Here is a 22,213-nt window from a genome sequence, read left to right as displayed (position 1 = left end):
ACCATGAAAGTAAAATTAGTGCTTAAATAGAAGTGATTAGACAAACTTTGCGTGCCATCTGCAAACAGAATAAAATGTGTGGATTTTGTACCCTTCTCCATACATTGTACAGTATTTTGTGGACTACAGGTGTAGATATCTGTCATTTAACTTGGTTGTTTTACTATCATAGATTTATTTAATCTGGTGTAGATATGTCATTTAACTTGGTTGTTTTACTATCATAGATTTATTTAATCTGGTCACAAAACATTGTTGTTCAACAAACGGGTGCTGCTAGCAGCATATACTGTTTGTTCAAGCTTTTGTGGTTTGATCAATTGCTATTTGTTTTTCAGACAGAGGATATTGATGAAGATGACGAAGATAAATATGTCGATGAAGTAGATATGCCGGGCACTAAAGTAGATTCAAAACAACGTATAACAGTTCGTAATTTACGTATTCGAGAGGACACTGCAAAATACCTGCGCAATTTGGATCCAAATTCTGCCTATTATGATCCTAAAACTCGTTCCATGAGGGACAATCCACATGCTGGTACTGGAGTTAATGAACAAGAGTGAGTAGTCTTATATCTTTGTCCTGTTTAAGTGGAATGTAATTTATTCACAACTGTGTAAAGCCACATCAAACTTCGTTGAATAAAATTAAAAACTGCATTAGATAGAAATTTGACACCATGTAGTAGAGGGATGGGTGATTACTCCTATGTCATCTCAGAAAAACTGGATCAGTATCCTGCCACAATGAGTACAGTAAATTTAAGACAGATCAATATTATGCATCACATAAATTGAACACACCATGTATCAACATGGTGTTTTATGCAAAAGCTTGCACAAAGTAACTTTGCCCATGCACAGAAACACGTTTCTGTCCTGACCATTCTGCAAGTCCATCCCTTTGCTCCAAAGTGGTGGCCATCTCAATTTCCTGTCGCCTCCTGGACTGTTTGCTTTGTCTTTTAGCAGCAGCTGTCTCAGTTGTTTACGATGCATTGGTTTTCGCACTCGCTAATCTGGTGAGAGACTATTCATTTTGGACTCTTGTCGAATTATTGCGAATTATTGGTTGTATTGTTTAACCTGTTAATATGATACTATGCAGACTTGCTAGCTGCATCTTAGAAATTTTGAGATATGAGCTTGTAAGTAGACTTCCAACTGTTGAATTGAACCCATCACCACCACCACCACCACCACCACCACCACCACTGAGGCGGCTGTTGGCAACATCCACTAATGCCACTGTCCCCTCCCCTACCATCCTGTCTGCGCAGATATGTACCAGGTTATTTTGTGCGAATTGCATTGTATTTGCCTAGCTCTATGTAGAGTAAGTGATTTTAGGTGTACATTTTAACAATTGAGCCCATTTCTGATATTTATTTATGTGTTAGGAAATAGTGTTGGGAGTTATTTTCTTAGTGGGAATAAGTTGTATCAAGCTCCTCATCTGCCACCTCTAATAGAACTGTTTGTAATTATTATTAGTGGAAAACCCCACTCATTTTTATTATTTAGACAGTATACTCGGTCAACTTAAGGACAGACCTTAAAAAAAAAATAAAACCCGGCTTATGTCTGTTTCAACATTGATCGTTTAGTGTTCAGCCACTTCAGAGCATCTTGTACTATATTTGTAGGTTGGCTATCATGTTTTGATTGAGGTGGTTGCCACTTTATATTGCCTTTACTGTGTGCGGTTTTGAATACACTATAACAAAATGTGCACTTTCAGACTCTGTCCTGTAATGTTGTTTTGGCAGTGCTTTCAAAAAAGGATGGCTATAGCGATTCTGAATCCAACATTGAATTTAGTGACTCAGAAAGTTTAGAAGAATATGATGATACTTCAGTAGAGACTGAAAGTGATGACAGTTTGTCAGTTGAGTGACAAGTGAGCTCCAACAGTACAAAATATTAAGTCTACTGTGCTCCAACAAAATCCTCAGAGATTTGTTTACTGGTGCTATTCAAAATTTTATAACTCTTTATTTTGTGCTTTAAAAGCTGTCTTTGTATGTCTGTATGTAATTTCATTCACCATAGGATGTTTAAAAAATAGTATGTTAAGGGGTTAATTACTCGGAAAGTGTAAAGTGAAACTTTAATGTGCGAGATACATGTTACTGCCAGATGACTCAGATAAATATATTTTACTGTGCATGTAATTAACAGAGATCTTGACTGTTTTGTAGTGTGGACTATGCTGGCGAGAACTTCGTACGCTTCACTGGAGACACACAAAAGCACTCAGTGGCTCAGCTGTTTGCTTGGGAGGCATATGAGAAAGGAGTGGATGTCCATCTCCTAGCTGAACCTACTAAGTTGGAAATGCTACAACACGAATATGAGAAGAAGAAGGAACAGTTCAAGAGCCAAGCACAGGGTAGCATATTGGAGAAATACGGAGGAGCTGAACATCTGCAAGCACCACCCAAAGCTCTTCTTTTAGCTCAGACAGAGGATTATGTGGAATACTCGCGTTATGGTAAACTTATAAAGGTATTGTTATTTAATTAATAAGTAATGCAGAAAAATCTAGAAAGTAAGAGTTATACTGAATGATGTGGAAAATAAATCTGTGCTGGATTGGTCTTGAGGAAGTGCTCTGTAACCTTTAGCCCACTTCATACAAACTTCTGTGTTCAAGAAATTTTGATAACCCGAAACAAAATGAATATTACTGTGAAACACTAGATAAAGCCAGGAGCTGAGTTTCAGAAAAGAAATTTTGTTTTTCTACTGATTTTAGATTTAAAGAGATGAAATTATTTCAATTTTTTGCTCTCAGGGTCAGGAAAAACAAATCATCCGATCAAAGTATGAAGAAGACATATTCCCAAACAACCATACATCTGTTTGGGGTTCTTACTGGCAGAATGGTCAGTGGGGATATAAATGTTGCCATTCTTTTGTAAAAGTAAGTTTAGGTGAAATCTTAAGTCTTGTTAATACTATATTTGTGGGCTGATTTTTATCTTAATGTTTCATGGTCTTGTGTTTTACTAGAATTCATACTGTACTGGTGAAGCTGGCAAAGCAGCTGCATCTGATTTACAAAGAGGAATGAAAGTTGAAACAGAGCCCCTGGCAGAAGCAAAAAATTCCAGCTCTTCAGATTCAGACAGCTCGGATTCAGATGTAAGTAGTCTCTGATATAAACTTTTGATAGGTTTTATAAAATTGTGATACAAATGGTGATTAATCTGAAATGCAAGTAATGAATAACATACAGTATTAGCATATTTCACCAAGTTTCATTATCACTGAATTCGTAATTTGAACTTCTTTGACCCTGCAGATGCTTGTAGTTTTTTCTAAACGATTTAAAAACGGGTGTTATGCAGGTGATTAATGTAGCAAGGCTGTAATTGATTTGTGCACAATTCTTAGCAAAACTGGACTCTTACCACAGTTACAGTATGTCGATTGGATGTAACCACCATTTTACACCCGAAAACCTGATATACCTGAGGTCTGTTACTTCTAGACATTGTTGTGTTGCAGACTATAGTAGGTAGCCCTGCACATTACTGCCATTTTGGGCAACAAATCTTGGGTAATACTGCAACCCAAGAAATAGCCAGATGCTACTATGTAAAGAAGTCGTGGAATTTTATTTTGCTCACATTTGGAACTGTAAACAGAACAGTAGCAACAAATAATGTTGTGACACTGGCCTGTTTTATCAATTTGCTACAGGTATTTTTATTCTGATAGTCCAGAAATAGCAAGTACTGTTAATTTAAAAATTGTATAGCCCATTACAGATTACCTCGTTAATTGATAAAGTGTAATATATCTTTATGTTGAAGACACAGGCTCTAATAAAGTTTGGTGGCAAATTTGAAAGACTGACACACTTCAATGTGGTGTACTGATAAAAATTGAGAGTATTGTGTTGTCTTCATTTCTACTTCAAATTTGCTTTGGTTTCCTTTACTGCTTGCTCAGTATACAGTTTGAATAACATCGGGGATCTACTACAATCCTGTCTCATTCCCTTTTCAAACACTACATCCCTTTCATGCCCCTCAACTCTAACTGCCGTGTAGTCTGTGTACAAGTTGAAAGTAGTCTTTCTCTCCTTGTATTTTACTCCTGCTACCTTCAGAATTTCAGACTGTGCTCCAGTCATCACTGTCAAAAGCTTTCTCTAAGTCTACAAATGCTATAAACATAGCTTCACATTTCTAACAAGGGAACCTCCCCATCGCACCCCCTTCAGATTTAGTTACAAGTTGGCACAGTGGATAGGCCTTGAAAAACTGAACACATATCAATCGAGAAAACAGGGAGAAGTTGTGTGGAACTATGAAAAAAATAAGGAAAATATACAAACTGAGTAGTCCATGCGCAAGATAGGCAACATCAAGGATAGTGTGAGTTCAGGAGCGCCGTGGTCCTGTGGTTAGCGTGAGCAGCTACGGAACGAAAGGTCCTTGGTTCAAGTCTTCTCTCAAGTAGAAAGTTTAATTTTTTTATTTTCATACAATTATTACCTGTCTGTCCATCAGTCCAATGCGAGGTAACTGTGCCGTAGTATGGGGACGCTACACCTAAATAAACATTGAAACACACGACTTCAGTCGACTACAGCGCAAAAACGTTAAAAACATATGTTTTGACAGAGCACAGGCAAAACTGTGCGACTGTGAAACTGTTGCATTCATTTGTTGCAGTTTATGTGACAAATTCTTATGTTTTCATCACTTTTTTGGGAGTGATTATCACATCCACAAGAAAACCTAAATCGGGCAAGGTAGAAGAATCTTTTTACCCATTCGCCAAGTGTACAAGTTAGGTGGGTCGACAACATATTCCTGTCATGTGACGCACATGCCATCACCAGTGTCGTATAGAACATATCAGACTTGTTTTCCTGTGGAGGAATCTGTTGACCTATGACCTTGCGATCAAATGTTTTCGGTTCCCATTGGAGAGGCACGTCCTTTCGTCTACTAATCGCACGGTTTTGTGGTGCGGTTGCAAAACACAGACACTAAACTTATTACAGTGAACAGAGACGTCAATGAACGAACGGACAGATCATAACTTTGCGAAAATAAAGAAAGTAAAATTTTCAGTCAAGGGAAGACTTGAACCAAGGACCTCTCGTTCCGCAGCTGCTCACGTTAACTACGGGACCACTGCGCTCTTGATCCTACACTATCCTTTATGTTGCCTATCTTGCGCACGGACTACTCAGTTTGTATATTTTGCTTATTTTTTTCATAGTTCCACACAACTTCTTCCTGTTTCCTCGATTGATCTGTGTTCAGTTTTTCAAGGCCTATCCACTGTGCCAACTTATAACTAAATCTGAGGGGGGGTGCGATGGGGAGGTTCCCTTGTAAGAAAGTCATTGGATCTGCATTGCCTCGCGTATTCCTAAATTTCTCCAAAACCCAAACAGATCTTCACTGAGGACAGATTGAACCACTTTTTCCATTCTTCTTTGTAAAGAATTCATGTTAAGTTTTTCACAACCACGAGTTATTAAACTGATAGTTCAGTAATTTTCACACCTGTCAGCAACTGCTTTCATTGGAATTGGAATTATTACATTCTTCTTGAAGTCTGAGGGTATCTTGTCTATCTCATACATCTTGCACACCAGGTGGAAGACTTTTGTCATGGCTGGCTCTCCAAAGGCTACCAGTAGTTCTGACGGAATGTCATCTACTCCAAGGGTCTTGTTTTGACTTAAGTCCTTCAGTGCCCTGTCAAATTCTTTTCACTGTATCATATGTCTCCATTTCATCTTCATCTATGTCCTCTTCCATTTCTGTAATATTGCCTTCAATTTTATCTCCCTTGTGTAGGCCCTCTGTCTGCTCCTTCTACTTTTCCCTTCTTTCCTTAGTACAGGTTTCCAATCTAAGCTCTTGATATTAACGCAGCTGCTTCTCTTTTCTCCAAAGACCTCTCTAATTTTCCTGTAGACGGTACCTTTCTTTTCAGTAGTGAAATTTGCTTATAAGTTGTTAAATTTGTCCTCTAGGTGTTCCTGTTTAACCATTTTGCATTTCCCGTCAATCTCATTTTTTATATGTCTAAAAACAAAGATGATGTGACTTACCAAACAAAAGTGCTGGCAGGTTGATAGACACACAAGCACAGACATACACACAAAATTCAAGCTTTTGCAACCAACAGTTGCTTCATCAGGAAAGAGGGAAGGAGAGGGAAAGACGAAAGGATGTGGGTTTTAAGGGAGAGGGTAAGGAGTCATTCCAATCCCGGGAGTGGAAAGACTTACCTTAGGGGGGAAAAAAGGACAGGTATACACTCACTTGCGCTCGCGCTCACACACATCCATCCGCACATACACAGACACAAGCAGACATTTGTAAAGGCAAAGAGTTTGGGCAGAGATGTCAGGCGAGGCGGAAGTACAGAGGCAAAGATGTTGTTGAATGACAGGTGAAGTGCTCCATCGCAGCGAGGCCCTGGGCATTGCGATGGAGCACGCCGATCACCTGCCACCCTACCTAAAACCTCTTTCCTCATTACCTTAGCCAGCTTCATTCTGACCCACAACTTCTTCACTTTCGAAGGCCAGACATACCAACAATTAAAGGGAACAGCCATGGGTACCAGGATGGCCCCCTCGTACACCAACGTATTTATGGGTCGCTTAGAGGAAGCCTTCTTGGTTACACAGGCCTGCCAACCCAAAGTTTGGTACAGATTTATTGATGACATCTTCATGATCTGGACTCACAGTGAAGAAGAACTCCAGAATTTCCTCTCCAACCTCAACTCCTTTGGTTCCATCAGATTCACCTGATCCTACTCCAAATCCCATGCCACTTCCCTTGACGTTGACCTCCATCTGTCCAATGGCCAGCTTGACACGTCCGTCCACATCAAACCCACCAACAAGCAACAGTACCTCCATTATGACAGCTGCCACCCATTCCACATCAAACGGTCCCTTCCCTTCAGCCTAGGTCTTCGTGGCAAATGAATCTGCTCCAGTCCGGAATCCCTGAACCATTACACCAACATACTGAAAACAGCTTTCGCATCCCGCAACTACCCTCCCGACCTGGTACAGAAGCAAATAACCAGCGCCACTTCCTCATCCGCTCAAACCCAGAACCTCCCACAGAAGAACCACAAAAGTGCCCCACTTGTGACAGGATACTTTCTGGGACTGTATCAGACTCTGAATGTGGCTCTCATAGGGATACGACATCCTCAAATCCTGCCCTGAAATGAGATCCATCCTTCATGATAAATCCTCCCCACTCCACCAAGAGTGTCTTTCCGCCGTCCACCTAACCTTCGTAACCTCTTAGTTCATCCGTATGAAACCCCCAAACCACCTTCCCTACCCTCTGGCTCCTACCCTTGTAACCACCCCCGGTGTAAAACCTGTCCCATGCACCCTCCCACCACCACCTACTCCAGTCCTGTAACCCGGAAGGTGTACACGATCAAAGGCAGAGCCACGTGTGAAAGCACCCACGTGATTTGCCAACTGACCTGCCTACACTGTGAAGCTTTCTATGTGGGAAGGACCAGCAACAAACTGTCCATTCGCATGAATGGACACAGGCAGACAGTGTTTGTTGGTAATGAGGATCACCCTGTGGCTAAACATGCCTTGGTGCACGGCCAGCACATCTTGGCACAGTGTTACACCGTCCGGGTTATCTGGATACTTCCCACTAACACCAACCTGTCAGAACTTGCCCTTCAGTATATCCTCTCTTCTCGTTATCCACCAGGCCTCAACCTCCGCTAATTTCAAGTTGCCACCACTCGTACCTCACCTGTCTTTCAACAACATCTTTGCCTCTTTAGGCAGGCAGGCGGGCGGGGCAGTTTACAGGTCACTTTTTTTGCATTTTTCTTGACCGTCTCAAAAACCGTGGCATCTAGTGATGATGTTTCCCAGTTGAAAATTAAACTACATTGAATTTACTACAAAAATGGTCCTATTCATTTTTTTTCTGGGCTAGTAGTTTCACATTAAAGAGGATCGGGAAATTTGCAGATTATTAAAAGTAGGGTTTTGATAGTAACAATTAGAATATCTTTTCAAATAAAAAGAGTTCAGAACAAATATTTAGTGTTTGTACCACATATGAGTTGAATAGAACAATATAAAAGAATAAATTGTGTTCTAGAGATGTTACAGCATGGAAAGTCGGGGGCGGATGTCAGAAGAGCGAGGGAAATTAGGTTGCTAGATTGTGGCCATCCCTCCTTCATACATCTGCAAAATGAAGAATGAGCAGGCAGTTCTTAGCTGTCTCTGCCACATTGTCATTAAAAGCAACTGCAGACAGTTTCACATAGTTAAACCAACCCTTCTGCAGCCCACCTTATGAATCACCAGCAACGCAGCATGCAGACATGACTGAGGTTGTTTATTTTCCATAAAGTGTGTGCATGGATTACAGATAAGAATTGCTAATAATATTAACACGGGAAACGCATGTGGACGGAGTCTATGTAAATCTCTGCACACTGTTCTATAATGCGAGAGGGAAATTGATTGTTAGTCACCCTGTACTGCAGTTGCAGGATTTTTCCAAGAAAGGCAACTTACCCCATTATGAGTGCTGCTCGCTTTTCAATACCTCCTAAGCATTTCCTCTCTGGTTCTCTCATGCGAATAAAGAAAATAAGTTCAAAGGGCTCGTGTCTGTGTAGTGGAGTTGTTTTCAGTTTGAGTATTTATTTGTAGTTGTTATATGAACTATTACATAAAAAACCTCAATATCAAGAGCAGTGAACTATCTACCACACTGAAGACCCTGCCGCATGTGTAATGTACTGTCAGTATGTATTTCATTGACTCTGCTTTCATTGGCTGCAATATTTTTTGCAGTGTGAGGGTATCAAATACATCACCCCAGCCTCTGTTCTCCCACCTGAAGAGGCCGAACACAAATCAAATAATGTATTACAGCAGATTACTGTTAGAGATAGACGTACGATCAATTCTGTTCCATCAGACCTATTGACATCCACCATGCAAAATATACTGTGGATTTGTGGGAAGAGAACTGGGCAGGAAATAATGGGGATATGTTTGTCTCTAAACTGAAAAGCTAGCAGCACTGTGGTGGAGGAAATCCCCTTTCCTGGAAGAATGCGTCAATTGCTGTACAGAACGACTAACAGCCAGTTTCCCCTGTAGCAGTGTAGAAAAGTGTGCAAAGATTTACAAAGATTCTGTTCATAAATGTTTCTTGCATTAGAATTATGAAAAATTCATATCTGTATTCCATGTAGTGTTAACACACTGTGAAAAGTAAACATCCCCGCATATGCCAACATACTGTGTCGCCAGTGATCCGTAAAATGAGCTGCTCAAGAGTTCATATAACTTTGTGAAACAATCTGTAGTTGCTTTGTGTGAAATAGTGCATTAGACAAAATGGGGAATTGGCTGCTCAGTCTTCATTCTGCAGTCGTGTGAAGGTGGGAAGTGCATGACCACACTCTGACGACCTGCCTTCCCTCGCACTTCTTGCCTCCATCTAGCCTTTAACCCTGTTAAACCCCAATAACGCAATTTGTCCCTTAATTTGGTTCTACTCACTTAGATGTGGTACACACGTTAAATATTTGTCCGTAACCCACTTCATATGACAACAAACAGTTTTATACCATTAAAACTCAATTTTAATAATATGCATTTTTTTCGATTGCCTGCAGTGTGGAAACTTAGTCCTAGAGGAAAAATGAATAGGATCCTTTTAGTAGGAAATTTAATGTAGTCTAATTTTGTAATGGGAAACATCTTCACTATCTGCTGCAGTTTTTGAAATATTAAAGAAATCAAAAAAAAAAAAAAAAAATCTTTACATGCCCCTCACCCACACTCTCACTTCAGTGGTCAGGATTTTTTCACTGTACAAAAGTTTGTGACTACACAAATTTTTTTCACCCAGCTGATACTTTTTGGTCTTCATTGACTGGGCTGAAGAGGGGAACTTTAATTCCAGTTTCATAAGGCAATTTATAACCATTTATTCTCAATTTCATACAGGGGTGGTGTAATCCACTGTGCAAGTCAAAAGTTTTTTGAGTAACCTATAAAATGAATATCATCAAGGAACAAGGGAAGCAAAAATATCCTTTAATGAGCGTGTGTCTGTGTGTGTGTGTGTGTGTGTGTGTGTGTGTGTGTGTGTTAGTGGGGGGGGGGGAGGCACGTATGTATGTGTGTATGAATGAATATGTGGACTATAGCTCCTTGAAGGATTTATCCAAAAACAAGCAAATTTTTCTTATTTTTTGCATGCTTGTTGACAACTAAATGCCTCCAATATTCACTGCATTGTCTCATTTACTCCTAAATCATTAATCAGTAGTCTCTCTCTTGATCATTTGTTGCTATGTGATTAGTGACACAATATTTGTACTCTGTCATTAAGCTGGTTGGCTGTTTTGTTGATAGATGTCACTTTGGTAGCAATCCAGGAATTGTAGGCTCTAGAGTTAAAGGTCTAAATTTTCCACCTCCACACCAGGTACAAACATTGACCCAGTACACATTAATATTTTCATAAAGGAATAAATTTGACAGTTAATGGCAATCAATATACACCAAAGCAAATATTCCTGTAGTCAAGTTCCCTATTTGTGAATAATGTAAATGCTGTACACGGGACATACTGCTGCCTGATGCCGTAAGACTGAAAATTCAAGATGTCATAAAATCAAAACACAGACATGCCTCTGCCTCTGAAAAATTTCAACTTCATTTTGCCCTATCTTTATTGTGCACACAAATATACTCTCGTGCATTTCATTTGACATTTTAGTAAACAGCTCTCGCTCTCTCCATATGTTTTACCATTCATTAATCATTCTTTTCAGGATCACTCTGATAAAGATAGTGAAGAAACAGAAAAAAAGAAAAAACAAAATAAAAAGAAGAAAAAGAAGGAGAAGAAGAAGAAGCACTTAGAAAAGAAGAGGAAAGGAAAGAAAGATTCTCCAGAAGATAAACTGAAAATGGTGAGTGCTTTTAGTTATTTTTAGGTAAGATTGGACAGGCCTGGGATTTCTTGCCAATCTTTTATGTTCTAATTGAGAAATAGTGAGTAATGCATTGACAGTAACAAAGAAATATATAAAATAATTTAATTTCTAGCCACTGCTAATGTGTTCTTTCAATTTGAAGCTAATGAGACTCAAATTAGTCTTCCATCTTTTGCAAGAAGAGCCCATTCACTTGATCTTAAAAACATATTCTCTCTCTCTCTCTCTCTCTCTCTCTCTTTCTCTCTCTCTCTCTCTCTCTCTCAAGCTTTCATATTCGATTGTTAGAGTGTGTGTATAAATTCAACCAACAAACTGCAATATACCTGGTGAGACTAGGGGAAATACCAAAAGAATATTGTCAATTAGAAAGTTATTTTATTTGAGACAAGCTGTGTGGGATGGCCATTGCAATGCCTAGACATGGAGGGAAGATGGAGTGAGGTTGGAGCCACCAATTGGACCACAAGTTGTGCTTAGAGGAGCTTGTGCTGCCAATTTGAGGCAGGGATCCTAAAGGCCCATCCTACATAAGAGCTTTATCCTGACCTACATGTTTGGCAGGGAAATACCTCTGTGGATGATTACCAATAAAGGGAATGAAATAATGGGTTGAACTGTGAATAGTATTAATTTGCCTTTTTATGATCTTTTTTACTTACCTTAATGAAAGTGAGAATTGCAGGAAATTAAATTTCTAACTGCATACATTACAAACATTTCTTTTGTCGTCACCCTTTTTTCTGTAATTAGTGCTGAAAACCACTGATGGAATGGGCTCACTGTCTTTGAGTGTCTGTGAAACAGGTAATTGGAGACTGTCTTTGCAGGATCTTGGAACAGCTTATTGAATATTTCTCCAATGTACCATATTGGTTCATAGCTTTTCTTTTTAAGTATTTTTCTGAGAACATGAAGAAACTTTTGAACACAACTTTGAAGGAATCACCTTTAGCTTAGTGACAACAAGTGCTGCTTTCTAGTGGATGGAGAAGCTATTAGATTATCTAATTGTGTGGTTTACAAATCAGAATGTGTTAGTCATTAATGTACATGGTAGTAGGACAAGAAGCACTTCCCAAAGAGATTGGATTTCGTGCATTGTACACAATAATTCAAAACCATTTTAACCCAGTTCCATGGGTTATAACAGAACATAGTGGTCTATTGAGGTTAGGGAAGTGTTGTTTGCATTATGTCTTGTTGTAGGACTGTCAGGTGAAAATCAGCAGTAGCACATAGATTACTTATTTAGTGCCTGTAGCCAATACTTTATCAAATGACTTGGGTGTTAGTTCCAGCCTACAATTTACATGAGTGGCAACTGAAATACTAAAGATGTTTGTACAAAAAATTTAAAGAATGGATATCTGTGTTTACTGCAAGAATTGAAGGGGAAAAAAAATAACTTCCTTCACAAATTTTTAAACCTGCAAACATTGTTTGAAATTAGGTTTGGAAGCTTAAGATTGTTTCGTGTGGTTTTCTGTAACCATAGGTAGATCTATTTGTGTGTCTTTGTAAATAAGAGGAATACCTATTGCTAGGACAGGAAAAAATGGTTTTATTTTTCCCAATTTCGATACTAGTTTGACAGTTTATTTTTGAAGAATTGTGTGTTCCTGTTTTTGTCTACTTCACTGTTTTTTGTTGAAAATGTAACCATCAATTAATTATATTTATTTGCTTTGCAAATCACATTTATTTACTTTATTAAATATGAAATTGTTCATATTAAATCCATTGAATCTAATCAAATAAAGTAAAACTATCCACACACAGTTGATAGTTTTTCAAATGAAAGCATTGACATAACTTAAGAGTTCTCTTCTGAGAACTCTTCTGCTATCAATCCACTGTGGTGTGGAAACAGCCACCTGGGGTCTAGATTTTAACGCAGAATACAAATGGCCTTCAGCACAACACCATACATTTGGCAGTGTACACGTATCCGCTAACATGGAAAATTGCTTTCCCAGTGACAAGGAGATATCCCTAGTGGTGCGATTGACTATTTGAAACTACCTATACGGTGATGTAGATTAAAGTCCCAGGTATCGCACTTGGGGGGGGGGGGGGGGCGGCAACATTTGCGAGTAATCCAGGAAAAATATTTTGGAATTTTATGTGATTCTCTAGAGCTTTAGAAAAATAATGTTACACAGACTGGTTGTGTAGTGTTGAAATGATTAAAGTACAGTGCTCACATGGAAAAGATTGTGGTTCGAGTCATGCCAAGTGTTTTGAAATTTTGCATTTTTAAATCTTTATCAAAATGACTTATTTTTGTTCAATTAATTGGTTTCAATGAAATTTTTCATTTTTATTCCTTTTTCACGTCATTTTGATCACTGTGTTAACTATTTCAACTGCTCTCTTTTTCTTCCTGTCATTCTCTTACACTTGGAATCTTTGTGCATGCAAATTTGTTTTTATCTATCTGTTACAATATTCAGACATTTGAAAATGCCCATCTGTAGGTTAAAAAAACAGTTAAAGTCTCTTTATATTGGCCGTGTAGTGGTGTCAAATGTATTTTTGTTAAGAGATGTAATTTTTTTATTTTTATAATAAACATCATACAAACATTTAAAACAGAAATCTTATTGCACTGTAGATGAAATACCGTATTTACTCGAATCTAGGCCGCACTCGAATCTAAGCCGCACCTGAAAAATGAGAGTCGAAATAAAGGAAAAAAACTTTTCCCGAATCTCAGCCGCACCTGAAATTTGAGACTCGAAATTCGAGGGGAGAGAAAAGTTTTAGGCCGCACCTCCAAATCGAAACAAAGTTGGTCCATTGTAATATGAGACACAATTTAGGTCGAATGAATGACGATACAGCTACAGTAGTTTGGTTCGAGCCGTAAGCTTAGCAGTTAAGCTTTACCAGGTAGCCATTGCTATGCGTCAGGCGCTCTGTCCGTATTTATACTGGAACCCTTCGTTTTTCACGTGCTTCGTCTGGTTTGAATTGATTGCTTATTTTTCTTTGATCTGATAAACGCCGTTCTCTTTGTTATAGGTGTTTACATACGTCACTCTAAGCTGAAAATGCATTACTGTGTCATGCATTGTTTGTCGCATTCTGATAATGAGTGTTTACGACCTGTCGCCGCTCGCGGCATGGTTTGCTTTTGTGCGTGCTACCGCCGCTTACAATAAAAAAAAAAAGGAATTGTCTCAGTAGCGAAACAATGGCAAGAGACTGCTATTTGTTGTTATTTACACTGCTGCTTTCATTGATAATGATCAACAAGAACCAAATAATAAACTGCTTATGATAGGAGATATTCTGAAAGAGAGTTTATCGAAAAATTTTCTCCGTTTGAAAATCTTTGCAGGCGCCTCTTTAGTACATTACTTTCTGCACAGAAATTATAGTCGTCTCAGATTTTAAAATCTAGTCAATTGCCGTGCTTCATTTCTGACTGTATCACTATTAGGCATAAGAATAATATGAATATAAACATGACATGATATGTGTATTCTTCCGCGTTTGCTGTTGTCTCACTCTAGTTTCATAGTTTATTAGGCAGACAGGATTTAAATGAGAGAGCAGCAAACACAAAATAACACATGGCAAAATGTTTATATTCGTATTATTTTTATGGTGAAGAGAATACTGTATGTGATTCACAATTCATGAAAGTTCCCATTAGCAATCATCTCTTCTCACAGGTAGGAAAAAATTCAGAACATAGAATTGGCCATATTGACAAACATCACAAACAGTCTTGCCAGTCGGATTTTGGTAGTACATTGGAAAGCTGCTACATTCGAAGATAAACAATACGGAATTTGTATTTACTTCGTTGGATAATGTATGAAAATGCAGTGGTTGAAATTCGGGGTGGAGAAAAAAGCTCGTCTTCCACCTCTTTTTTTTTTTTTTTTTTTTTTTTTTATGACACAGAAGTTTTGGCGCCAGTATTTATCTTTGTACCTGCAAAGCATGCCTGTGTAGCGCTACATATATTCGATGGCAGAAGTTAGATGTGGCGGCACCTACCAACGTTTTTCAGAACTTCCGCTTTCTCTGCACTCGATTCCAAGCCGCAGGCGGTTTTTTGGATTACAAAAACTGGAAAAAAGTGCGGCTTAGATTCGAGTAAATATGGTAATGCAGATGAAGATTTAAACTAAAGAAGAAATTGTAAATATAACTAATGAATGCAAAACATGGACAAAAATATCAGATTATAAAAAGAAAGAAATGAATTCAAAGTTAATACATAAAAATAATTAAAATCACATGAACAAGGATTCCAAGTGGAAAAACAATGATAGGCAGAAAAATAAGAGCAAATAAAAAATTTAATACCAGCCTGTGTAACATTCCTTTGTTTTAAGCTGTAGAACATCGTGCAAAATTTTGAACTTCTTTCATCAATTACTCACAAACAAGGGTCCATCATGCTCAATGGCTGCATGGTGTGATTCCTGGGACCTTAACCTACATGGCTGTATAAATGGTTTCAAAAAATTGATCCCACCACTGAGGGCCTCTCCTTGTAAGCGCTAAAGGGATTTGTATCCCTTCAGAACATGTTTCACATCTGATACTATAAGGGGCGTTCAAGAAGAAAGAGGTATAATTACAGAAACCAGTTCCAGTATGTTAGAATTATTGACCCTGGCAGTTGAGACACTTGTCGCACTGTGGCACGAGGTGGTGAGTGGCTGTTTCATAAAATTCCCGGGGCTGTAATATTAGCCAGTTCCGCACGTTCAGCTGGACGTCGTCGTCCAAGGTGAGTCGCTTGACCCTCAGAGCATTTTTAAGGGGACCAAAAATAACATAATCACAGGGGGAGAGCTCCGGACGGTATGGAGGATGGCCAAGAACCTCCCATTTGAATTTCTACATTAGTGCCACGACTGTGTTGGCTGTATGAGGCTGCGCATTGTCGTGGAGCAGAATGACCCCACGGGTGAGATTGCTTGGTTGTTTTGATTTGATCACTTGACGAAGGGTGGTCAAGGTTTGCGAGTGACGCTGGGCATTCACTGGTGTCCCGTGCAGCAGAAAGTGAATCGGAAGGGGGCCATCTTGGTCAATCAAGAATGTCGGCATAGGGCAAACATTGACATGTGGCCATAAGAGTTGTTAGCCTATTTTGAAGTTGTAACCCAGTGGGTTTTTGTGTTTTGTTCAACTATTGCTGGAGTATGTATGCCTTCATGCTTCTTAAAGGCTTACTAGTTTAATCACCAGAAAATCATTTCCACTCTATCTGATGAAAGCCAACTTAGAAAGTATTCAAAACCAATCTTAGTGATGAATCTAGGAGTATACTACAACCCTCCACTTATCACTTGAATAAGGATAGTGAGACAAGATTAGTCTAATTACAGCAGGCACTGAGGTATTTAAGCAGTCATTCTGGCTGTGCTCCATTGGTGAATGGAATGAGGAAAAAGCCCTAATAACTGATATAATGTGAAGTACATTTGCCATATACTTTACAGTGGTCTGCAGAGTGCAGATGTAGAATAATGAAGCAGCCTTCACTTATAACTTGGGAACACAAGTAGTGCTTTATCCAGAAATGTCAGAGTTCCTGATACTGTTCTGCAGCAAATCATACCAAAATTGGTATGGTTTGGAGAGATCTTCAATTAATGCACCACATTAAACTATGTACTCTCATGGTATGTAAGTATTAACATGAAAATCATCCAATATAACACTTAACTTCACAAACATGTAAAAACTTCACAAACGTGTAAATCAACATTGTACCCACTCGGTTTGCATCTGTCAGCCAATCACAGCGTCATTTGTTAATTGGCACTGCCGCACCACTTGGTACACATTGCATCCAAATTTTAACTGTACGCCACTTCCTGATAGAATGCCTTTTACCATTTTTGTTCCAGGGTTTACTGTCTAATTTATCAGCTGTTTTAGCGAATGACGCATGGGCTGTCAACCGTGTTTTACTTTTTATCCGCCAAAGCAATGTGGCAAAGGCCGTTTTAGTTTTGGACCTCCGTTTCTGTATGTGTCTTTTTTAGCCCTTTTTCCACATGCCTGTATTTAGTTGGCTTCTATTCTGTCAATTGGGACTGACGTGTAGCCATTTAACTCCTCACTGTGTTCATGTGCTATAGTTTTGATTTGGTCATGTATGACCCCAGTTGTTTTTTGTGCCCTAAAGCAAAACAAAACAAACAGCAACGGACATCTGACATGCAAGGGTGTTTCTGGCAGTAAAACAAAATACTGAGAATATTTGTTTAAATATTGATTTAGTATTATTTTTACTATTTTGTCAATAAAGTTTGTGGTGACTGCATGATCTGTTGCATAGGCAGGACCTACGTTAAATTGCATGGTATAGAATGCCATGTTGATTAAGTGTTGGGAAATGTCACCTCAATGATTAAAACTGTTACTTGAATGTAACTTGTTTGATGTCACACTTAAAGGCATAGTGCATCAACCAAGAAATTAACCATTATTTTAAGATTATATGAAATTGTCATAAGTGAGAAAAAAAAATCAAAATTGAACTTCAGCATTCAAGTAGCAATTTCTACACTGAGCCATTTAGACATGTTTTGTTCCCGCGGACTGACACTTTTCAAGCAATTTCATGGGCTTTTTATAGAAGTCATGAAGAAAGTATAAAGATAGTAAGCCATTTATGTTAAAAGTTTGACACTACTGCTTTCTTGGCTACTGCTAAAAGAAATAGGTTAAAGAAAATATTTTTTCACCATTTCAGTGTCTTGTAACAGAAAGGATAATAGTTTGATAGCTGGTCAACCCTGTCTACTCCAGTTTCAAGCATGTTGTAGTCTATTACAACATCTGCTTTATGCCTCTCTATTTGTTTCTGGTACTAGTAACAGTTAAAGTTGCTCAATGTTAGGTTGAAAGACAGTACACATGACTGGTTTATTTCTATTTTACCACAAGTGAATATTCCTTACTCCGAAACATCATTTCCCCCTGCCCGAGCTTCACAGTCTTCCTTTCATAAAGTAGACCCTTCCTACGTACACCGAAGGTTTCATTCTGCCACTGGTAGTCCAATACAGCAGGGCTTATGTAGAACCTATCCATATAAACACAGTGTGCTTTGCCAAAATAATCTCCACACAGCCCGTCCCAATTACTGAAGATAAAATTGTGTACATTGTTTGAGTTACCTGTGTAAATATAACTGTTCAAAGCATAACATGTTGTTAAGTTACACAGTCTATAAATGATTCCATATTTATTTGGTTTGCTTTTCATATATACTCTGATCCTATTCTGCCTCTGAAGGACATATTCCTTCATGAATTGAGGTGTTCCCGTGTGGTTTGAAGTTATTCTTACACTTTGTGTCAAAAGAACTGAAGAAAGGACTAATTTTGTGCAGTGGATCATATTTTGGGTGACCCAGTTTTATGAATTTTGTGTTGTCATTAAATGTACCTTACACAAAATTGAAGTAAATCTCTCTACTCATTTCCATGAAGTATTTATTAATGTATCCTCCGACCAATAATCACCTATTTTTGGCAACTTCACTGCTCATACGCAAAATAATAGAGAAAAACATGTACTCATGTTTTTTCTGTTGATCACCTTTCGTAGACTTCTTAGTCATTTCACAAATTTTTAATCCTGCACACCTGTTTTTACCACTCATTGTTGGAAAAACACTGAGATAAGCATTCAGATTCACTAAAATTTTCATCTGCTTTCAAAGTTACATCAGTAGCACTATTGAACACTGGTAAAACAGGCTGGTTGTCAACTCTTGACCAGTTGCTCACATCAGGGATCATGTTTCCTGATGTATCAGGATAAGCAGCAGTACTTGAACCCTCATCTTCATCTGTCCATAAATAAATAAGTACACATATGAACCGCTATGAAATATCCAAAAATTTTGAGTCAATATTCGCTTTTATAGTAACATGCATGTTATTTAGTAACAATGTTATATATCTGTGGCTGAACTGTTGGAAGTTTCAGAAAATATGTCTGAAGGTTCATTATAAATATCTACATCGTAGTTTTCTTCCTTTGATCCAGAAGAAACATCAAAAACATCCCTGCTCCTTGCACAACACAAACACACAAAGTGCTCTACACCCAAAGTGGAAATTGTGTGATTGTGCCTGTGAAAACCGATTGTGTGTTACCTATGCTCAATCTGCAGACTCGTAGTGACCTCTGTCTGAAAGTAAATGAACTACTCTTGCCGCCAGTTCAATTCGATAAATGTACAGCATACGTTTTTGCATTACAAATACGAGGGAAACAAAGTAACGTACGGGCTTAGTGTGGAAAGTGTTAACTACTGCCCTCAGCTTTACATAATTTTTTACACAGAACAAGAAAAAATGCTACATTTCATAAAAACTGCTAGTTTTGTAAGTAACTTGAAATCACAGATTTTGCTTTATTTTTTCACATTATCAGTTATATGAAATTTTCCTGGCCCTGGCAATAGTTAAGAAAGTAGTAACATCCCTCTGCTGTTTATTATTCCATATACTACATGTTAATGATTGAGTTACAGGTGATTGTTTCTCTATTCACACTTTCGTTCGTTTCTATTTTGGAATTTCATATATTGTAAAAATACTTACATAATTGGACAGTCTTCAGCACTGCTTTGCAGTCAGAAATAGATGAAAGATCAACTTCTAGTGTATTAAAACAAAGTTTTTGTAAAATAACTTCTATGAACTGAAGCTCCATTGAAGATTTTTAAAGAACAGAACATTTACACCACTCATTGAAGACGTAAGAAAAGAGTCTAAAGTGTCTCATTAACCACAAACATTTTAGTGAGTATTCTATTGTCTCACAATTTTTCTCTTTGAGTGTGTTTCAATAACATCCGATGATGGCACCTTTAGTGATTATCCAGTAAACATTAGTTAAGCGATCTTGGCTTTTGAATTATTTCTACAACAAAGTGATCGCCCCATTACGCACTGTGTGTTCACTGCTCAATAACATCTCTTCTGTATTTGTGACTTCAGTAGTCACAAAAATGTTAGCTTTGTGTAGAGACCAGTACATTGTTTCAAATTGCAGTTTTATTAATTTTAATGTGCTTTACAGGCCTTGCAGCAAGAAGATCTTAACCAGCAAGAAGCTGAGCGCATTTTGTCAATGGATGAAAGGAAACGGCCGTACAATAGCATGTTTGAAGTGAAGAAACCAACTGAAGAAGAAATAGAGGCATATTACATGAAAAAGAGAAGAGATGAGGATCCTATGACTCAGTTTATGAAGTGAAAGAACTTGGGCTTTTCTATCTATACATGCATATATTACCTATAAAATATTTATTTTTCACAGTAATTGCTCTGTATTTTGTATAAGAACTGATTACACAGTAGTGTAATGCACAACTGTAAAATAAGTTTCTTGTAAATATATTTCTGCTCTGTAGTTAACTAATATTTTATTCCCATTTCAGTTATTTTTGAGGAATTTGAAATATACTAGTATTCTTCATCATATTGCTGCCAAATATGGTGACAATGAGACAAAAGGTGAAACCTACTTGCACTTCCCCTCTTGATCCACATATAGTCTTGTCCAAATTTTAATGTAGAATTTTTTTTTTTATTGTTTAACTTTTAGGTTGGAAAGCCTGTCAGTCGGTATCCAATTTGTTACAAATAATGAATTTTTTTTTAAAGATTCCCTATACCTTGGTAGAGAAAATCACTTATTGTTACTGTGAAATAAAAATATTTACGTTGAAATTTTAATGGTGATATTTCAGTCCACATAACAGAATTTGTATTTCTGTTTCCATGAGTGTAAATGGGATAGGGAGACTGACGACTGGATAAATTAAGTAACCAAGCATGTTAATTTGCAGTTTTCGTGCTGGCCACGGTGGCCGAGCAGTTCTGGAGCTGAGAGACTGCTATGGTCGCAGGTTCAAATCCTGCCATAGGCATGGATGTCCTTAGGTTAGTTAGTTCTAAGTTTTGGGGACTGATGACCTCGGATGTTAAGTCCCATAGTGCTCAGAGCCATTTGCAGTTTTCATACTACAAAATGAGTGCAGGACATGTAATCCAAAAAGATCAAACTTGTGGCCCACGCGGAATAGATTTGCAACCCCCCTTCACAATTAGCATTCTATTTTTTAAAATAAATATCTACAAATATTTAGTTAACTGGCTCTCAGTATTCTCTGACTATTGAATGGATTAACGTTACACTTATTTCATCAGTTTTCTACACATCGCAGACAAAGACATCTTTCTGTTTAAAGTTCACTGTCTCACAACAGTGCAAAAGAAACAATGCTTTATATGCTATGCATTGACAGGAAACATTTTGGTTTGATGAATAGGCCTATAAACAACTTGTTTATGTAATGCATATTAATTTGTGTAGCCATTTTATTGGCTGGGCGCATTACAAGAAAAGTTGCTAGTAAAATTTTAACTGAAGGAACAGTGGAAGGAGGAAGGAACAAGTTGTTTTTGAGATTCTATTTCTTTCCATCCTTTGTCTTGTCTGCAAGGGGAAGAATAGCTAATAAACAAAAAGTGGAAATTGGAGTATTCTTGTTATCAGTCTGTTTAATATGATAAATCGTTAGTGTGCCTAAGTTATATAACATTGGCATTATTAACCACATATCTATCTACTGGTTATCTATACATGTACAGAATGATTTTAAAAAATGTTTACAGAAACATGACAAATCAATCTCATGGGAACAAGGCACTGCAAAGGCTATCTGGAGCCACTAAATGGTGTTGCTGTTATTACTCACGTGCTACAAATGGATGCCCACTACAGGAGATGCTCAAAGCTTTGTCCAGATGCATTGAACGGCACACCCTCTCAAAAAGATACCTGGCGTGTCCTTGAAGATATTGTGCTGTCACATCAAGCTTGCACACTAGGTGTTTCATACACAAGGCCCTTCAGATACCCAAACAGGAAAAAAATTGGTTGTTAACAGATTGTTAACTGGCAAAACAGTCCAGCGGACAGGAAATGCTGCCTGCGGGTGTGTCCTCACTTGCCTGCTGAAATGCAAAGGTGCTTTGTCGTGCTGAAATTGAATGGAGTGACGAATAGATAAAAGAACATCATTCAGAACCTCTCTTAGGAATACGAGATACATGTGATTATCACAGATTGGTCTGGGAGGATGTATGGCACAGTTTCCGATGATGACAGCCCACATGTGACCG

General features: G+C 38.1%; 1 protein-coding gene across 3 annotated transcripts in view; it reads left to right on the top strand.

Annotated features, from left to right (window-relative positions):
- Nucleotides 1–20,444, top strand: part of LOC126476960 (pre-mRNA-splicing factor SLU7) — a 73,985-nt gene extending 53,541 nt beyond the window's left edge. For all 3 annotated transcript variants that reach the window (XM_050103580.1, XM_050103582.1, XM_050103581.1), the window contains exons 6-11: nt 339–562; nt 2,204–2,510; nt 2,800–2,928; nt 3,018–3,149; nt 10,857–10,997; nt 20,103–20,444. In XM_050103580.1, coding sequence (XP_049959537.1) covers nt 339–562; nt 2,204–2,510; nt 2,800–2,928; nt 3,018–3,149; nt 10,857–10,997; nt 20,103–20,279 — 1,110 coding nt within the window. In that variant the 3' untranslated portion in view covers nt 20,280–20,444. The remainder of the gene's footprint in view (nt 1–338; nt 563–2,203; nt 2,511–2,799; nt 2,929–3,017; nt 3,150–10,856; nt 10,998–20,102) is intronic.
- Nucleotides 20,445–22,213: the final 1,769 nt, after the last annotated feature.

The sequence above is a fragment of the Schistocerca serialis genome, chromosome 1 (genome assembly GCF_023864345.2).
Source record: "Schistocerca serialis cubense isolate TAMUIC-IGC-003099 chromosome 1, iqSchSeri2.2, whole genome shotgun sequence".
In the NCBI taxonomy this organism is placed as follows: domain Eukaryota; kingdom Metazoa; phylum Arthropoda; class Insecta; order Orthoptera; family Acrididae; genus Schistocerca; species Schistocerca serialis.
The sequence above is the reverse complement of the archived record's forward strand: the minus strand, read 5'-3'. Positions and strand labels throughout refer to the sequence as shown.